At 40.8% G+C, this 19,024-nt stretch overlaps 1 protein-coding gene across 1 annotated transcript; it reads right to left on the reverse strand.

The window, feature by feature from the left end:
• Positions 1-1,789: 1,789 nt before the first annotated feature.
• Positions 1,790-12,606, reverse strand: acot20 (acyl-CoA thioesterase 20). The gene is made up of 3 exons (XM_061242381.1): positions 11,933-12,606; positions 10,359-10,561; positions 1,790-4,303 (listed from the first exon to the last, which is right to left on the reverse strand). The coding sequence occupies exons 1-3, from the start codon at positions 12,474-12,476 to the stop codon at positions 3,698-3,700; spliced, it is 1,353 nt and encodes a 450-aa protein (XP_061098365.1). The 5' UTR covers positions 12,477-12,606; the 3' UTR covers positions 1,790-3,697.
• Positions 12,607-19,024: the final 6,418 nt, after the last annotated feature.

Below are 19,024 nucleotides of genomic sequence, written 5' to 3' on the forward strand. Positions count from 1 at the left end.
CATACGGGTGGTAGGGTCAGAATTTGCAGCCAACAACATGAATCCATGGACACAACCTGCCTTGTGTCAACGGTCCAGGCTGGTGCCAGTGGTGCAACAGTGTAGGTAATTTATTAATAATACCAATTACACATCGTTTGAATGGCACAGCCCATTTGAGTATTATTGTTGACCATGTGCATCCCTTCAATGCGGCAAAGTACCGATCTTCCAATGGCCATTTCCAGCATGATAATGAAACGTCACAAAGCAATGTGGGGGTAAAATAATTAATTATTATAACCCTTGTAGAAGAATGGAAGGTGAGTCATTTAACAAAATAGAAACACATTTAGAGGGAAATACAATTTGGTGTGGAGATTTTAATGCACATAGTACAATGTGGGGAGATCATAATGATGCCAATGGTTTGGTAATTGAAGAACTAATGGAGAATAAAAAATTATTACGTTTAAATGACGGAAATGGAACAAGAATACATCTGAATACAGGTAAGGAGTCAGCGATAGACGTAACATTAGCCTCTGAATTTGTGGCGAGGAAATGCTCATGGGAAGTGGTAAGAGAATCCACTTTGTGTAGTGATCACTATACAATATTAATTAAAGTAGGGATGAGAGTAGGAAACCACAGAGAGACTAAAGGTATGGAATTTTTAATTGGCAGATTGGGATAAATTGAGTTCAGTGAGCGAGAAATGATGGACATTGACACGAGACAAGGTATTGAAATAGTAAAGCAGAGGATATGTGAGGCAGTATTGGTAGCAGCGGAGCGATCCGTTCCAAGGAAAGGTGGTAGGGGTATAGAGAAAATGGTACCTTGGTGGACAAAAGAATGTGGTGAGGCAGTGAAGAATAAAAGCAAATAAAAGCTTTCAGACTTCTGAAAAGAACTCATAACTTTCAGAACTTAATCGAGTATAAAAAGAGGCAAGCCATGGTGAGGAAAATTGTTAAGAAAGCAAAAAGAAAATCCATCCATCCATCCATTCATCCATTCATTATCTTAACCCGCTTATCCTGAACAGGGTCGCCAGGGGGCTGGAGCCTATCCCAGCATACATTGGGCGAAAGGCAGGAATACACCCTGGACAGGTCGCCAGTCCATCACAGGGCACACACACCATTCACTCACACACTCATACCTATGGGCAATTTAGACTCTCCAATCAGCCTAACCTGCATGTCTTTGGACTGTGGGAGGAAACCGGAGTACCCGGAGGAAACCCACACAGACACGGGGAGAACATGCAAACTCCACACAGAGAGGCCCCGGCCGACGGGGATTCGAACCCAGGACCTCCTTGCTGTGAGGCGGCAGTGCTACCCACTGCACCATCCGTGCCGCCGCAAAAAGAAAATGTTTAAATTAAATTAAATGAATTAGTTTTGATTAAATGAATACCCCCAACATTTCATAACAATGCTTAATTTTTGCTATGACAGTGTATGGATGCTTGGGCCACACGTCAAATTCAGCAACAATTGCTGCCAAATAGGCTCCCCAGAAATTAGTGTACAATTGTATACTCTCAATTACATCCAACTGTATTAAAATAAAGAAATGACTAAATTACAGTTACAGAAATACACTTATTTTCCAAACTAAAATAAAAATAAAAGTAAACCTGAACCAGAAGTTCAGGGTGCCAGCTTTAAGGAGCTTATTAAAATTATGTTCAAAGAAAAAAGCCCAACCTTTATAGGTAAATATGCTAGGTGATTTGTATTGTAATGTTGATACAATAACAGGCTATATGGCCTATTTAAATGGAATGAAGGCAACATTTCAGAGCTCCACCATTGTTTATTATTAATTTACACTGATGTGGTGACCAACTCAGGAACAGACTCAGGAACTACAAGACATGAGACGGTCCAATCAGTAACAATTGATTTACCAGTGTACACAGGGAGAGTTCACAAGGGCATTCCAAGAGAACACCAAGGAAACTGCATGCATGATCCATCTTTATTGACAATCATTGGTCACTCATATTGGACTGTATCCACCAATTAATTACTACCCTCCACACTCCCAGGGTGTCCAGCCCATCCCTCCCCCTGTCCCGACACCAGTGACTTCATGCCCAAGGCTTTGATGTCCCAGCACCCATTTGTACATTTCATTACTGATTATGAGTGAAAGACAGAGAGATCCTGACCTCATTACCCAGTAGATTTAGTAAGTGACAGAAAAGGACCTGACACCTTTGACCAGATGGACAGACTCAGGTCAACCTAAGGCTACAAAAGAGTAAGAATACACTCATTGTGCACTTTATTAGGTAGACTTGTACACCAACTTGTAAATGCAAATATTTAATCATGTGACCGCAACCAAATGCATAAAAGCCTGCAGACACGGTCAAGAGGTTCAGCAGTTTCAGACCAAATGTCAGAATGGGGAAGAAATGTGATTTTTAAAAGTGACTTTGACCGTGGAATGATGGTTGGTGCCAGACAGGGTGGTTTGAGTATCTCAGAAACGGCTGATCTCCTGGGATTGTCACGCACAACAGTCTCTAGTTTGCAGAGAATGGTGTGAAAACAAAAAACATCCTGTGAGCAGCAATTCTGCTGGCAAAAATGCATTGTCCTCGGACATTTCTCATTAACAAGGGCCGGACTGGTCAAAGCTGACAGGAAGGTGACTGTAACACAAATAAGCACACATTACAACAGTGGTATGTAGAAGAAAATCTCGGAACACACAACACGTCAAACCTCTTAAGTGGATAGGCTACAGCAACAGACGAGCAATAAGTTAAAAAAGAAAAGAAAAGATAAATAAATAAATACCTAATTAAGTGCTCAGTGAGTGTATGTGTTCCCGTTTTACCACAAGGAATCCCTATCCAGCTTATTCTCCAGGGCCTACTGCATTGCAGCTTTCCCATACAAACGTCCCCTGACCTGTACTGGTAGACCACAATCCTCCCATAGTAGCACTGTGAGTCACAATACACCGCTCCAAGGGGTTAGTTCACAAAGCAGAGTTAGCCAGCTAGCTAACCTTCGGAAATATTTGAACAACCTCTGGATATCATCCAACTGAATTTTATTGAAAAAATAAGTTGGCTAACTCGTAGCCACCCAACGGGCTTAGCTTTGCCAAGTATGAAAATATACAAACTTGAGGGTACAATCTTTAACAGTTTTTGTTCATGACTGAAAACAGTTTACAATTAGTTACTTTAGCCATAAAATGGTTATATAACCATAGCGACATGCTGAAACAGTAGCCATCTTAATGGCTTGAAGTACTTATTCTGAGGACGAATAGCCCAAAATGATTAATGACCACTGCTTATATTATGATATTTGGTATAAGACCATGGTATAAGTGGAATAATCAACTAATCAACAAAGTGGTTGTTAAAAAGATTTCAACCGCTCCATGGAGGCTCTTATTAATCTACATCATCCATTAAAACCTTTAACAACCACTTTTCTGTGGATTATTCTTTACATAACTACTTAGGGAGCTAGCTGTGAATACATCAAGCAAGATTGTTGAATTGCTGTAGCAAAAAACATTGCTTAATAAGCGAACAATGAAGGCAAGAAAAACAGTGTAGCTATCCCATGCCTCTTCACACACAGGGTACACAGCTGTACTCCTTTAGATTGTCTGGTTAGAGGTATATGTACGTGCAGGTACATATGTATTAGGAGGCATAAGTGTATGGAAGTTAGAGTTTTGAATTATGGTCATTGTTGCTGTCAAGGTGTTTCCTGAAAAATGCTGGAATTCTATTCCAGAGGTCCACCTGCGCCTCAGCATGAGCACTGGGGTCACCCCCAAACGCCACCACAGCATTGCCCGCGGCAGCATGCATGCCAGTGGCACAATGTGGCATGTAGGGAACCTCCAGAAAATGCCCTGCCTTCGGGTAAACCACCACCTCAGCATCATCTTTCCCATTATCCTTCAGTCGCTTCATCATCTGCTCTGCATAAGAGCAGCTTTTCCAGTTTCTATCATCCCCTGATACAGCAAACAGGAACTTGCACTTGGCTCGCTCGATGGGGATGAGGGATCCCTGGTTCTCCGGGGCCCTGGGGTCCAAAAGGGCGTCGCTAATATCCAACACCCCAGACTCTGCGACTCTCGCTTTATTTGGATCTGAGAGAAGAGGTGGGATGACCATGCCCCTGTAGTGCAGGGGGATCATTGTGTTAGCATTGCAACCATTGACACAGACTGTTGCTGAAACTCCAGTCAGGAAAGAGGCCATGGACAGTGCCAAATCGCCACTCTTCGAGATGGACAGTATGCCAACTCCAGGTGCTTTGACCTACAAAGCGAAAAGTAGACAGCATTAAAACTAGGGCTTTTGTTCTTCAATGTGAAATGTATGCAGCATTAAAACTAGGGGTGCAACAGTTCATTTGGGTTCACAGTTTTAGCTCAGTTCTATACATTTATGGTAAAGTAGGGGAGAACCGGCACAATAGTGACATTTTTCCCTTCTTACTTAATGACTCAAAGGTAATGCGATTAAAAGCCACAACAAGTACAGTACAGAAGCATTTCAGTATACTTATGAGAAGTGTATTTTATTTTTCATCCCAGGATAGCATGCCATTATTATTATACATTCTGAAAGTGAACTTTAACATCACTATACCGAAAAGTAGTGTACTTCAAGAAAGTATACTTTGGTTTAAGTTCAAGCAAGTACACTAAATCACATACGTAGTGATATTTTAGTATACCTATAAAAAGTTTATTTTCATTTCACTGGATAGCATGTGACCCACATGAATGTGTGGGTTAAAAAAATACATATTTCTAATATTTCTCTGTGAACAGTTGAAAGCATCTTAAGTTAAGATTTTCCCAAAAAGTTAACTAAACATTTCCTTATAAGTTAGTTCTTTATAAGTTAGTTAGTAAAACATTATAAGAAATGTACTTTTAAAAAAAGTTTTTTCTTATTATCTTGAATTTAGGTCCTTAAAATTCATTAGGCGTTGAACGAAGGTCCTCCGCAACCAAAATAAGGATAAAAACTTAAGATACTTCCAACACGACTAAAACTACATTAAGAAGATGGCTGAGCTTATGTCCATCGACGAGGAGGATGAATGTGTCCCGAAAAAAGTGTTCCACGACAGAAAAAATCAATTGGAACGGATTAACAATTAATCATGGATTATTGTTTTGACAGGCAGTCAATTTATAATTTAGGTGGCCGGCTAGCACTGGCACTTTTAAGCTTCATAATGTTAATTAACTTAGTTTCAGTTTTTGTGTAAAGTAAAAGGTATATTTAATCTGTGAGAAGTTGAATAACAAAATAAATAAAAAATCAAGATAAAGATGGCAAGATGGCTATTTTTAATTGTGTTCATTTTCTTTCAATAATTATATTGTTATTTCATCAATCGTGGTTTTATGCATTGAATTTCATACAGTACTATGCAGAAGTCTTGTAACATAATTCCATAAAGCAAAAGTACTTTCAAAATAATCAAATGAAAAGTTTCTAAATATTGAAACATGTAGAACAGTAAACAGTCAAGAACGAAAAATCTAATCAGTATTTGTTATGACCACCCAGGTCCTTTAAAATTGCATAAATTCTGTGTTTTTGTATTAAGATAAAGTGTCGAGAAATATACTTAAATGTATTTTATTACAAGTTAATGGTGACTCAATTTAGTACAATCAAGTGCACTAATTATAACTTAATTACACATTAAGTACTACTTTAGTACAACTCTAGTGCACCAAGTTCAAAAGGGTAGGTTAAAAATCATCATTATCATCTGGAAATATTGTAAGTATACTTAAATTAATTGTATTAAATTTGTGTATTTTATTTTCATCTGGGTTACCCATTAATCCATATTTAGAACTGTTTATCGGAGTTGGGTGTATTTAGAAACAAAACATTGCCATAACTCAAATGTCTATGTTGTAAATTTCTTTTCAAACCAACTGCAAGCTAGCAAATCTGATTCACTGTAATTTGTTTTAGTATTCTAGCATATGTGAATATCCCAATAGGGCACGTTACAAATGTGCCACATGGGGATAGACTTTCTGTTTCATTGCTTTTTAATTTAGGTGAGTAAGCAAAATACAGCAATTACTTGGAACCAGGAGATAAATGGTATTCACACTTCCAATTCATTAGAGTAACTTTCAAAAGCTGAGTTTAATGCAGAGCTAAAACTTGCAGTCTAGTTATGAACACATTTGCACATCCATGCTTATATTGTTGGATGAGATAATGAGTTTCCCATACGGAAATCTAATATATGGACATATGTGGGATTATGTGTACATTCACTGTATTAGGAACACCTGGACACCTACTTATTAATGCGATTGTCTAATCAGTCAATCATGTGCCAGCAGTGCAATGCATACAATCATACAGATACGGGTCAGAAGCTTCAGTTAAGGTTCACATCAACCATCAGAATGGGGGAAAAATGTGATCTCGGTGATTTAAACAGTGGTATGATTGTGAGTGCCAGACGGGCTGGATTGAGTATTTCTATAACTGTTGATCGCCTGGCATTTTCACACCCAACAGTCTCTAGAGTTTACATGGTACAAAAAACATCCAGTGAGTGTTCTGTTGAGAAAGGTCAGTGGAGAATGGCCAGACTGGTTTGAGCTGACAGAAAGGCTACGGTAACTCAGATAACCACTCTGTACAATTGTGGTGAGCAGAAAAGCATCTCAGAATGCACAACACGTCGAACATTGAGGCTAGTGGCAGCAGAAGACTACATCAGGTTCCACTTCTGTCAGCCAAGAACAGAAAGCTGAGGCAGCAGTGGGCACAGCCTCACCAAAACTGGACAAGTTGAAGACTGGAAAAACGTAGCCTGATAAATTTCAATTTCTGCTGAGGCATACAGATGGTAGAGTCTGAATTGGGCACCAACAGGCCCAAGCTGCCTTGTGTAAACAGTCCAGGCTGGTGGCGGTGGTGCAATGGTGTGGAGAATGTTTTCTTGGCACACTTTGGGCCCGTTAATACTAATCAAACATCACTTGAATGCCACAGCATATTTGAGTATTATTGCTGACCGTGTGCATGCCTTCAAGTTGACAATGTACCCATCTTCTAATAGCTACTTCCAGCATGCACCATGTCACAAAGCAAAAGTTGTCTCAAAAACTGTTTTCATGAACATGACGATGAGATCAACGTTCTTCAGTGGCCTTCGTAGTCACCGCGGATCTGAATCCAATAGAGCACCTTTGGGATGTGGTAGAACGAGAGACTCGCAGCATGAATGTGCAGCCGACAAATCTGCAGAAATTGCGTGACGCAATCATGTCAAAATGGTACAGAATCTCAAAGGAATGTTTGCGGGTACTGGGTCAACCTCGGGGTCTCCGCCCAGTTGGACGAGCCCGGAAAACCTCCAAAGGGAGGCGCCCAGGAGGCATCCTGATCAGATGCCCAAACCACCTCAATTGGCTCCTTTCGACGCGAAGGAGCAGCAGCTCCACACCAAGCTCCCTCCAGATGTCTGAGCTCCTCACCCTATCTCTAAGGCTGAGCCAAGCCACCCTATGGAGGAAGCTCATTTTGGCCGCTTGTATACACGATCTCATTCTTTCGGTCACTACCCAAAGCTCATGACCATAGGTGAGGGTTGGGACGTAGATCGACCGGTAAATCAAGAGCTTCGCCTTCCGGCTCAGCTCCCTCTTCACCATGCATGACTGCTGACGCTGCACCGATTCGCCTGTCAATCTCACGCTCCCTTCTACCCTCACTCGTGAACAAGACCCCAAGATACTTGAACTCCTTCACTTAAGGCAATAGCTCGTTCCCAACCCGGAGGGAGCAATCCACCGTTTTCCGGCAGAGAACCATGGCCTCGGACTTGGAGGTGTTGACTCTCATCCCAGCCGCTTCACACTCAGCTGCAAACTGCTCCAGTGCGTGCTGAAGGTCACGGTCCGATGAAGCCAGCAGAACCACGTCGTCCGCAAAAAGCAGAGACGCAATTCTGAGGTCACCAAACCGGACACTCTCCTCACCTCGGCTGCGCCTTGAGATCCTGTCCATGAGTATCACAAACAGGACTGGTGACAAGGGGCAACCTTGGCGGAGTCCCACACCCACTGGAAACATGCTTGACTTTGTGCCGAGGATGCAGACACAGCTCTCACTTTGGTTATACAGGGACCGGATGGCGCGTAACAATGGCCCCGGTACCCCATACTCCCGCAGTACCCCCCACAGGGTTCCCCAGGGGACACGGTCGAAAGCCTTCTCAAGTCCACAAAGCACATGTGGACTGGATGGATATAGGTGCAGATTCCCCCGAGTCTTCAGGCTCTACCTCTTCCACAGAGGACGTGGTGTTCAGGAGCTCCTCAAAGTGTTCTTTCCACCGCCCGACAACATCCCGAGTCCGGGTCAGCAGTTCTCCTCGCCTGCTGAAAACAGCCTGTGACAAGCCCTGCTTTCCCTTCGTCGGATGGTTTTCCAGAACTTCCTCGAGGCCAACCGAAAGTCCTTCTCCATAGCCTCCCCAAACTCCTCCCATACCCGGATTTTTGCTTCAGCGACTGCCGAAGCCGCAGCCCTTCTGGCCACCCGGTACCTGTCTGCTGCTTCAGGGGACCCCTGGACCAGCCAAGCCCAAAAGGCCTCCTTCTTCAGTTTGACGGCCTCCCTCACCGCTGATGTCCACCAGCGGGTTCTTGGGTTGCCGCCCCGACAGGCACCAATGACCTTCTGGCCACAGCTCCAGCTTGCCGCCTCTGCAATGGAGGCTTTGAACATGGCCCACTCGGACTCCATGTCCCCAGCCTCCCCCTGGATGCACGAGAAGTTCCTCCAGAGGTGGGAGTTGAAGACCTCATGGACGGGGGCCTCCGCCAGACGTTCCCAGTTGGCAGGCCATTCCTCCCAATCACCCCCTTCCAGGTTTCTCCGTCATTGCCCACGTGAGCGTTGAAGTCGCCCAGCAGAACTATGGAGTCTCCGGGTGGCACCCTTTCCAGGATGCTGCCCAGTGACTCCAAGAAGGCCGGATACTCTGAACTGCCATTTGGTGCATAAGCACAAACAACAGTCAGAGCTTTCCCCCCAGCAACACGTAGTTGCAAAGAGGCAACCCTCTCATTCCCCGGGTGGAACTCCAACACAGTGGCACTCAGCCAGTGGCTTGTGAGTATCCCCACACCCAACCGACGCCTCTCACCCCGAGCAACTCCAGAAAAGAACTCCAGGAGTTTGGTTCTGGAACCAGTGCTGTGCATGGAGGTGAGCCCAACTATATCTAGTTGGTACCGCTCCGCATCCCGCACTAGCTCTGGTTCCTTCCCCACCAGAGAGGTGACGTTCCATGTCCCCAGAACCAGTCTGCGATGCCGAGGATCAGCACGCCCAGATCCCCGCCCTTGCCCACTGCATGTTGGGCAAAGCACCCGACTCCGATGCCGACCCCTGCAGGTGGTGAGCCCACAGGGCAATTCGGGCTGTGCCCGGCCGGGCCCCATTGGATAAGGCCCGGCCACCAGACGCTCACCGACGAGCTCCCCTCCCGGGTCTGGCTCCAGAAGGGGGCCCCGGTTTCCCTTTTCCGGGGAGGTAGCTTGTGGAATTCATGCCACAAATAATTAAACCAGTTTTGAGAGCAAAGGGAGACCCTACCCAGTATTATTATAGTGTTCCTACTAGTGCTAAGTGAGTGTATGTCCATATATTAGATTTCCGTGTGGGTTGTTACAATTGTGAAGCTTTACGATTGTGCCGCTTCTCCCCTCCTATTATCAAAAGCTTGAGGACAAACTGTTTTTTGTTTTTTTCAAAGAACATGTTCTAATTTTTTACAGGTGCTGGCATTTTTTTCTTTGTATATACCTTTTATAACACGGCACCTGAGAATACTTTTGGGATATTCATGTGGCTTTAAATGTTTTGTCACGCAACTTGTAATCTAAATGCAGTATTTTACTGTATGTATAGATAAATAGAACATGGTTTCAACATAAGTTCCAGGGTGTTAAATTAGTGTAGTGTAGCGAATCGTGAAACACATTTCGTAGCCTACTTTCAATACAAGTGTCTTGCATTGAAAATCGCATCTGTAGTCTACAAGTTTTGACCTTACAAATCAATTTGTGTTTGTTTGCGAATCGTAAACACATTGTTTTTGATGGTGAATGGTACTAATTTAACTCTCAACACTGTTAAATTTGTGATTCAAGTGTCTGTAACAGACACATAAATGATGATGAAAGCAAGTTCAACATGTTGCTCTTTGCATACAGTACACTTGCGAAGCAATCGTGCACACAGACATATTTATCAAATACTTCCCTCTAATGACTGACTGGTGCTTCAGTTATAAGCTACTCACCTCAGGCACATTCCTCAGCAACAGTATGGCCTCTTCAAAGTATTCCAAATCAAACTTCTTAATCTTTTTGGGCAAATCTTCGTAGCCATAGAAAGCCAGACTCAAAACCACAAAGCCCTGGTTTGCTAGCAGGGATCCAGTGACCTCTGACAAACCACCACCTAAAGTATGCATATGCACAATGCCTGGGAATGGACCTGGACCTAGAACAGAGATGGGAAAAAATAGCTTATCACTAAAACCCATAAACTGGCCATTTTCATGAGAAATCCCAAGGGAAGTCATAGGGTGTAGGGTGAATTCAGGTAATCTGGGACAGGTCACTTTGTAGTCTGGGACACTTGTAATAGCCTAAAATCACCTGACTATGCATGCCAAGCTCAATGTCACCCGTTTTTAAAAAGCATTATGAAAATATTAGAGAATAATAAAATGTATATTATTAATAGAAATGTCATTAATTCATATAAATATATAAAAAGTCATACCATTTTTTTATAAAGAACTAGCCTAAATAAAGAAAATATCAGGATAAATATTTTCTAGCTCTACTTGGGATTAACGGATCTACCATGTTAAGTCATTTAAATCATTGCATTAAAATAGATTAATATTTGTTTTAAATCAACTAAAATTCAAGTAACAATTCAATTAATGTATTATTAGTTAGGTTATTCATTTAAGTTCTCCATTCTATTAAAATTGGGGCTACTTGGGGAACAAACTGTCCTTGCAGGTGATACCAATGGCTGCAGATTGGACAGGACAGCCACTCTTCTGTGCTTTTGGGTTGGTCTCTGTCCCCGTATGCATGATGAACAACTACAAAATTGTGTGTATATGTGTGAGAGAGAGAGAGAGAGAGAGAGGAATGACTGTCCCAGATTACCCAAAGCATGCCATCCCACATTCTTTATCATATTTGATAAAATGGGATGAAAAAATAATTAAATTAAATAATTTAAAATAATTAAAAGTAAACCACATTTTTAACACTCATGCATATTTTGTTGCTTGAATTGAGCACAAACATAATTTGGAAAATAATTTGACACATTCTCTTATTTATGACAGATTAATATCCCTAACATTAATCATGTCAGAATCCTATGTCACTAACCTTGCCATGCAATTATCATTATTTCCTGCTTGACAAGTGCCCTGCCCCTTCCTGTGACATAACCCCCATGAAGCCATGTGATTTCAGTGACATGACATCCATGCTAAACCTACAGTAAACGCCCTGTTGACTAGACTTGCTTAGAACAGGAAATAAAAGCACTTCAGTTTAGGTGTCCCACCCACACGACCCAATGTTCCAGATTACCTGAATTCACCCTACACGTAGGCTACACGCCACTGTATTGTACAATATATTCTCCTGCAGGAAGGTTGTGTTACGTTCCAAGGATTTATGCTATTGAACTTAATAAACGTAGGTCTTCTCCCGTATAGCCTAATAGCTGTATACATAACAGTTCTTCCTTCTACTAGCTGACGTTATGCCAAAAAAACGACAACGAAATGCAACACTCGTTTCAACTACCTTGAATAAATTAAAATGTCAGACTAACCAGGCGGTAGAAAGAGGATACCCCTTATTCTTCCTTCTTTCACGGGTATCCGCCGCAAACCCTCTACCATGAATCCTCTCTGATTAGTCTCTCTGGCGAGAACATGCCCCTGCCTCTCGCTGTCGTGAACTTCGATATCCACAAGACACGGGCTTAACACATCCTTCTTCCGTAGTTTCACGTGGGGAGTCTCCGGTCTCATGGACCAAAAGAGACCCATGGGTGCAACTCCACTGTAGCTGCCGCCGAGGGAAGGATCGTTGTCTAAACGGATCTCTCCTCTTGGATCTGCCTTGTACGTGCCAGAGGACTTGAATGTTACACATTTGTCATCTCTGAGTCTTGCTCTCAATTCCACGCTCTGTCCCGGGACTAGTCCTTCAACTTTGATCCAAATCGGCTCATTGAACAAGCACTTGCTACTAGGGAGAACCCGCAGGAGCACTTGAGAACTCATATTTGCAGTTGTATGAGAAATATCTTTAAAGAAAATGTGTGTCAGAAGTCGAACGGTTCTTGTGTTTCTAATGCCGAAAACATACATCCTAACAGCGCGCCCCCCTCCGACAATTGGTGTTTATAACCTTATTTCACACGAAAGCACGCCCAGGCAGAGGATTGTACCATAGATATGCAAATAACTAGAGCGATGTCTCGACGGTTTGCACACCCTTGGACAGAGAAACACCAGGAAGTGCATGGCAGTCGTTATGGGAGAGGCTAGATCCACCCCTGGGGCCTGCATCCCCAGCATGCATTGCGGTCCCGAAAAATACCGAGTCCGACCAACCACTCGTCCCACGTCAATTGAAGGGCGTGACCGGAGGCAAATTCAAAGTAAAGTACTGCATATTGTACAGGGGTGGTCTACTTGTTACTGTAGGATAGTTAGGCTATATCTGTAACATATTTGTAACGGGGTAGAACTAGGATAGCGTTATGTTCTGTATATTTATACCACGGAAGACAGAGCTATTTGTAGCCTATAGGAGCCTGATGGACTAGCAGTTATACATGCAACGTTACCACAGCCCGCATAGCCAGACCCATCTCCACACTTCGTTGCTGGAGACTCAGATACCCAGCACATATATATAGGCCAGCAGCCGTTTATTTTATCTTTTTTAAAAACGTTTTATTCTTATTATGCGGTCTAAAGAATCCCGCCTATATACCGAACTGCGCACATACAAATACGAACGAACGGGAGAGGCTAGATCCAAGCAATGTCTCCTTGAAAAGTAAAATAAGTATAATAGCATAATTACAAATGCCTCCGCACATGCTATGTTGCTTGAATACAATTGGATAAGTGTGATACAGACAGCTGTAAGTATATAGCCTTTATATATGTGCTGGGTATCTGAGTCTCCAGCAACGAAGTGTGGAGATGGGTCTGGCTATGCGGGCTGTGGTAACGTTGCATGTATAACTGCTAGTCTATCAGGCTCCTATAGGCTACAAATAGCTCTGTCTTCCGTGGTATAAATATACAGAACATAACGCTATCCTAGTTCTACCCCGTTACAAATATGTTACAGATATAGCCTAACTATCCTACAGTAACAAGTAGACCACCCCTGTACAATATGCAGTACTTTACTTTGAATTTGCCTCCGGTCACGCCCTTCAATTGACGTGGGACGAGTGGTTGGTCGGACTCGGTATTTTTCGGGACCGCAATGCATGCTGGGGATGCAGGCCCCAGGGGTGGATCTAGCCTCTCCCCAGTCCTTATGCACAGTTTTTGTTGACACAATTTTTGTTGTTTTCACTCTGTACTCCAGCAAACAACCAACTATGTGGTTAAAGTGCAGACTTTCAGCTTTAATTTGAGTATTTTTAATAATAATAATAATAATAATAATAATAATAATAATAATAATAATAATAATAATAATAGCGTTATTTGTATAGCACCTTTCATGTAGACTGCAGCTCAAAGTTCTTAAAAATAAAAATAAAAGGCAAAAACAGGAAAATCACAGCAATCATCTATATTGGGTGAACCGTGTAGGAATTATATCCTTAAGTAATGATTAAATAGCCAAATTATTTATTGAAATTATTTTTCTTCTGAAAACCATCGGAGTCGAAATGATGACATTTATTGTCAATAAAACATTTTTAAAAGTTAAATTGGAAATAGAATTGTGCTTAATTTCATTAATCTCAGGCTGTGTCTGAAATGGCTCTCTATACACTAAATAGTAAACTAGACTGGCTGTCAGCCATCGTGTTTTAGTGTGCGAATTCAAAAATTACATTTTACTCACATTTTGAGGGCACTAGAAATATCCCACAATGTGGTCACTAGAAAGGTGGATACGAACCACAATATTCCCTTTAACTTTATTATACACAAGCCTTTTTCATTCTGTTTAAGCTGTGAGGGAAGATGGTGCGGTCCAGGAGCAATTCAAACATTGATGACAAATACGTTTCCATTGAACATTATAATAGTGTAGCCTACAACTACCCTTATATAACCTAATATGCTGTATTCATTGTTCGATAATCCAAAACCCTGTTTGTCCAGTAAGTGGTCTACTGTTTGTTACCTAGGTAAAACACTATAATGTCTTATAGTTGACATTAACGTTATTTGTAATGAACAAGTTGGCTACATCTATCGACTAAAAGCGCCATTCTTCTAAACCTATGTTCTGTTAAATTTTCGTATATAAATGCGTAGGGGGGTTGTGTTGTAGATGTTTACTCAATAAAATGTGTTATTTTATACATAAAATAAGCTAAGTCCATGGAGTTTCATAAAATAAAATAAAAATGTGTAGGCCTAAAAATAAAAATGTTAGCCTAATTAAAAATTGAACGCAGCAGGGTTAAGTGAGCTGCATCGTAACTGGGCATAGCAAGTAAAAAAAATTGTTTTAATATCTCTAGAGCCATGTTTTAAGAACCAGGTCTGATATGATATATTTGTTAATGGTTTTGTGGTTATATGCAGCAGCTCGTAGCCTATGGGATGATGCTGATCGATTGACTTCACTTCACTCAAATTCGCCTTTTATTTAGTAAACTATATAGCACACTTTATGGACATTCACTATATATGGATTAGTAGGCCTATTTGGGCCATTTGGGACACAGCCTCAGTCTAATGGAACTCCAGTCCCCTCCAAAGGTATTGGAACAGCAAGCCAGTTTTTGCAATACAGTGAATACATTTTGGGTTGAGATAAAAAGATATTTTGTTTTGCAGCCTCTTTCAGTTTGTTTTGGGTGGTTTTTCCCTTTAATCTCCTCATCCGGAAGTGAAATACATGCTCAACTGGGTTAAGGTCTGGTGTTTGACTTTCCCAGTCTAAAACCTTTCACTTTTTCTCCCTAATGAACACTTTTTTGTGTTGGCAGTGTGTTTGTCTTGCTGCATGATGAAGTTCCTCCCAATTAGTTTGGACACATTTCTCCGTAAATTGGCAGACAGAATGTTTTTGAAGAAATCATGACACTACCTCCTCCGTATTTCAGATGAGTTTGTATGTTTTCAATCATGGGCAGATTCCTTCTTTCTCCACAATTTAGCCTTTCCATTAGTTTGGTAGAGGTTAATCTTGGTCTCATCAGTCCATACAACTTTGCTCCAGAACTTTTGTGGCTCATCTCTGTACTTCTTTGTAAATTGTAATCTCGCCTTCTGATTCTTACTACTGATGAATGGTTGTGGTGTAGCCTCTATATTGTTACTCTCTAAGTCTAAGATGCCACTGACTGATGTTTTGGGGTTTTTCTTCACAGCTCTCGCAATGTTTCTGTTATCAACTGCTGTTGTTTTTCTTGGACGACCTATTTGATGTCTGTTGCTTAGTACTCCCGCGCTTTCTTCTGATTCTTACTACTCATGAATGGTTGTGGTATAGCCTCTATATTGTTACTCTCTAAGTCGTCTTCGAACGGTTGATTGAGATACCTTCACCTGTGCCCTGTGGAGATTGTTTGTGATGCCACGGACTGATGTTTTGGGTTTTTCTTCACAGCTCTCGCAATGTTTCTGTTATCAACTGCTGTTGTTTTTCTTGGACGACCTATTTGATGTCTGTTGCTTAGTACGCCCGCGCTTTCTTTCTTTTTCAGGACATTTCAAGTTATACAAACTATCCACAATGGTTGTGCAATGGATTTCCCCTTTTTTCTAAGCCACAAAATGTCTTGCTTTTCTACAAAAGACAGCTCTCTGATTTTCATGTTGGTTTATCTTTTCTAACACAAATACAGTCTTCATACGCAAAACCCAAGGCTAAAACCAAGAGTAGAACTATTTATTGTTTAGCCAATCAATCTAACAGGACACATCTCGGGAGCAATAACCACCTGTCAGTCACATGTTGTAATACTTTAGCTCACCTAAAAATTGGGTGGTCTGATACAAAAGGTCATATGTTCTAGATAAGTTAGCTAACCCATAAGTGTTAACAAATCTAGATTAAAAAAAGTTGAAATTCTGATCTTTCATCTCATGTACATAGTTTGACCTCAAACTCAATTGTCTTCAGTGTATAGCTAAGACAAAGGAACTGACCTTGCATTTCCAATACTTTTGGCGGGGACTGTATATTATCTCATTCCATCACTTCCTGAGTATAAAATGAACTAACAAATATGCTAAATCCCTTTGTCATCCACCAGTATGGGAATAGCCAAAGAACTGTCCATTCAAAAGAAACAGATGACCATCACAAGTCTGGTAATGAGTACAGAAAAAATACATTAAAGGTTAAAAACACCACTTAGCACAGTTTGAGCAATAAATTAAAGTAAATCTTATGTAATGGCAAAACTTGCCAGGAAAAGGACGCAAGTGCATATTTTTCCCAAAGAAGGTGAGGGAAGCGACAAAAAAACCAAAGGATCAAGGTTTAAGAAGAGATTGGTTGTATCTTTGGGTAACTAAGCCTCAAAAAGAACCATAAAATGCCACCTCCATACCAACAAACTCTTTCGAATGGTGGCACGAAGACAGCCCTTACTGAGCACAATAAACAAAACCAAGCGTCTAGACTTTCCCGAACGTCATTGTAATTATGACTGGAAGAGAGTGCTATGGTCAGATGGGATCAAAATTTCACTTTTTGGCCATAAACACTATCAGTATGTTTGGCAGCACAGGAATGCATACCAGAAGAAGCACTTCATATCTTCAGTCAAATATGGTGGTGGGTCATTGATGTTTTGGTGTTTTGCTGTCAGTGGTCCAGGGGTACTAGTTCAGATCAATAGCATAATGAATTCCATAAAGTATCAGAAAGTTTTGGCAGAAGCAAGGTGGTGGAAATCCCTCCAAATATGTCTCAAACCTTATCACCAATTACAGTATAGGGAATGGCTGTCATATTTACCAAGGTTGGTTGCACAAATTATTAAATCATGGGGTCCAATAATCCATGAATTTTTATTTATTTTTTTCAATGTAAGACTTTGGTTGAATCCATTGAATCATTTATCAATGTTGCCAATAATTCCAGAGCCCACTCTATATAACTATTTTATGTGAGTATTCTCAGTTAGCATGTAGCATTAGTCTTTTAGCATATTTTTGTTATGTTTGACGCATGTTTTGTGCATACCTTCACCTTTTAGTGAGAAGCCAGCGGTTACAGCCTGCTAGAATCAGCCGACTCATGTCAATAAAGCAGTGCTGGTGTAAAATCTTGAAATTACCAGCTGCCAGTTGCTTCAAAACAGCTTGAGCTGGTCAAACCATGTTGAGTGTGGAGCAGGTCTGAACCGGTCAATCAGCTATCAGCTGTTTCATAACCTAGATTGAGCAGTTTTTTCAGCAGGGTGCATAAGTGAAACTACTGTTCATACATAGTTCTCATATGTTAGCAAGCCGATATGAGCACGATGTTGATTGTAAAAAAAATATGAGCGGTGATATTTGTATGCGTGAGTAATATCCAATAAAATGCATACATATTTTTCCTGTGTACATTTCTGACCAAGAGCAATTGAATGTGTGACATGCCATAATTATGACTTTCCCCGAGGAGCACATGATCACAGCATTAATGTTTCACAGGGAAAAGCAAACTTCATTCCCTCATAAGCATTAAAAGCATTTTTCCATCTCCCTCTAAAGTGACCACACTCTGTCTTATGACAACCATCTCAATAAAATAAACTGTCAAACTGTTATCAACTGTATGCATATCAGGTAAGTACTGTGTGTGTAAATGTGTTCATACATACATATGTATGTAATATTTATTTTATGTAGGCTTAATATTTGCATTTTGTAATTTCAAGATTCCATACAGAGCAACATAATTATTTCACAGAGTAGCAATACTAATATAATGTTTCCATATAGTATGTGCAATATAATGTACAACATGCAATATGATATATTTAATATATTATCCCAGTTTCAATACGATACTACATATTTATACTATGTACTTATTTATTGTTTTTGTCTTTGTTTAGAGAGCAAATGATTTTTCATTTGTGTCAGTAAAAGTTTAACTTTTAGCCACTAGGTGGCAGTTATTGTTCTATCACTGAATATGTTATTGTTGGACAGTCACAAATTTAACCTTTGTTCACTGTATGAAATGCACAACTTCCCTCAATGCAGTACAAATCGTTGCTGGAATGCTGGCAACACTTAATTGGCCATTATGGACAAACTTACTAGTAACTTAACCTATCAGTTGTTCAACATCACAGATGGTAAATGTTGTCAATCACTGATGGTAAATGGTTGGAATTTATATAGTGCCTTTACCCAAAGCACTGTACAATTGATGGCTTTCCCAGCAGAAAGTCATGTCATGTGGCCATAATGCCAGATTATTAATGTAGATAAAAAAAGAAAAAAAAATTGTCTCATTATTTCTTAAATCCATACAGCATGTTATAGTTGCTTTATGTGTTAACACGTACACATTTAATTTAATTGCAATTCTGAAAGATTATAATGAACAGTAATGTTGCAGAAATGCAATGCTCTTTGTCAAGATGGAAAATATTATTTGTAAAGATATTTACATTGGATGTTTGGATGCATTGGAGTTTTGGATGCAAATGCAGGTGCATGCAAGGTGTTAATAATAAAGTTAATTCTAATAA

The sequence above is a fragment of the Conger conger genome, chromosome 5, assembly GCF_963514075.1.
Source record: "Conger conger chromosome 5, fConCon1.1, whole genome shotgun sequence".
Classification (NCBI taxonomy): domain Eukaryota; kingdom Metazoa; phylum Chordata; class Actinopteri; order Anguilliformes; family Congridae; genus Conger; species Conger conger.

What these genes read in the sequence shown, in the direction of transcription:
- acot20 (XM_061242381.1), bottom strand. Translation starts at nt 12,476, where the DNA reads ATGTATGTTTTCGGCATTAGAAACACAAGAACCGTTCGACTTCTGACA. An exon ending in TATCCTCTTTCTACCGCCTG is followed by an intron (nt 10,562 to 11,932) that starts GTTAGTCTGACA and finishes TCTCTGTTCTAG; the next exon opens with GTCCAGGTCCATTCCCAGGC. An exon ending in TGCTGAGGAATGTGCCTGAG is followed by an intron (nt 4,304 to 10,358) that starts GTGAGTAGCTTA and finishes TTCGCTTTGTAG; the next exon opens with GTCAAAGCACCTGGAGTTGG.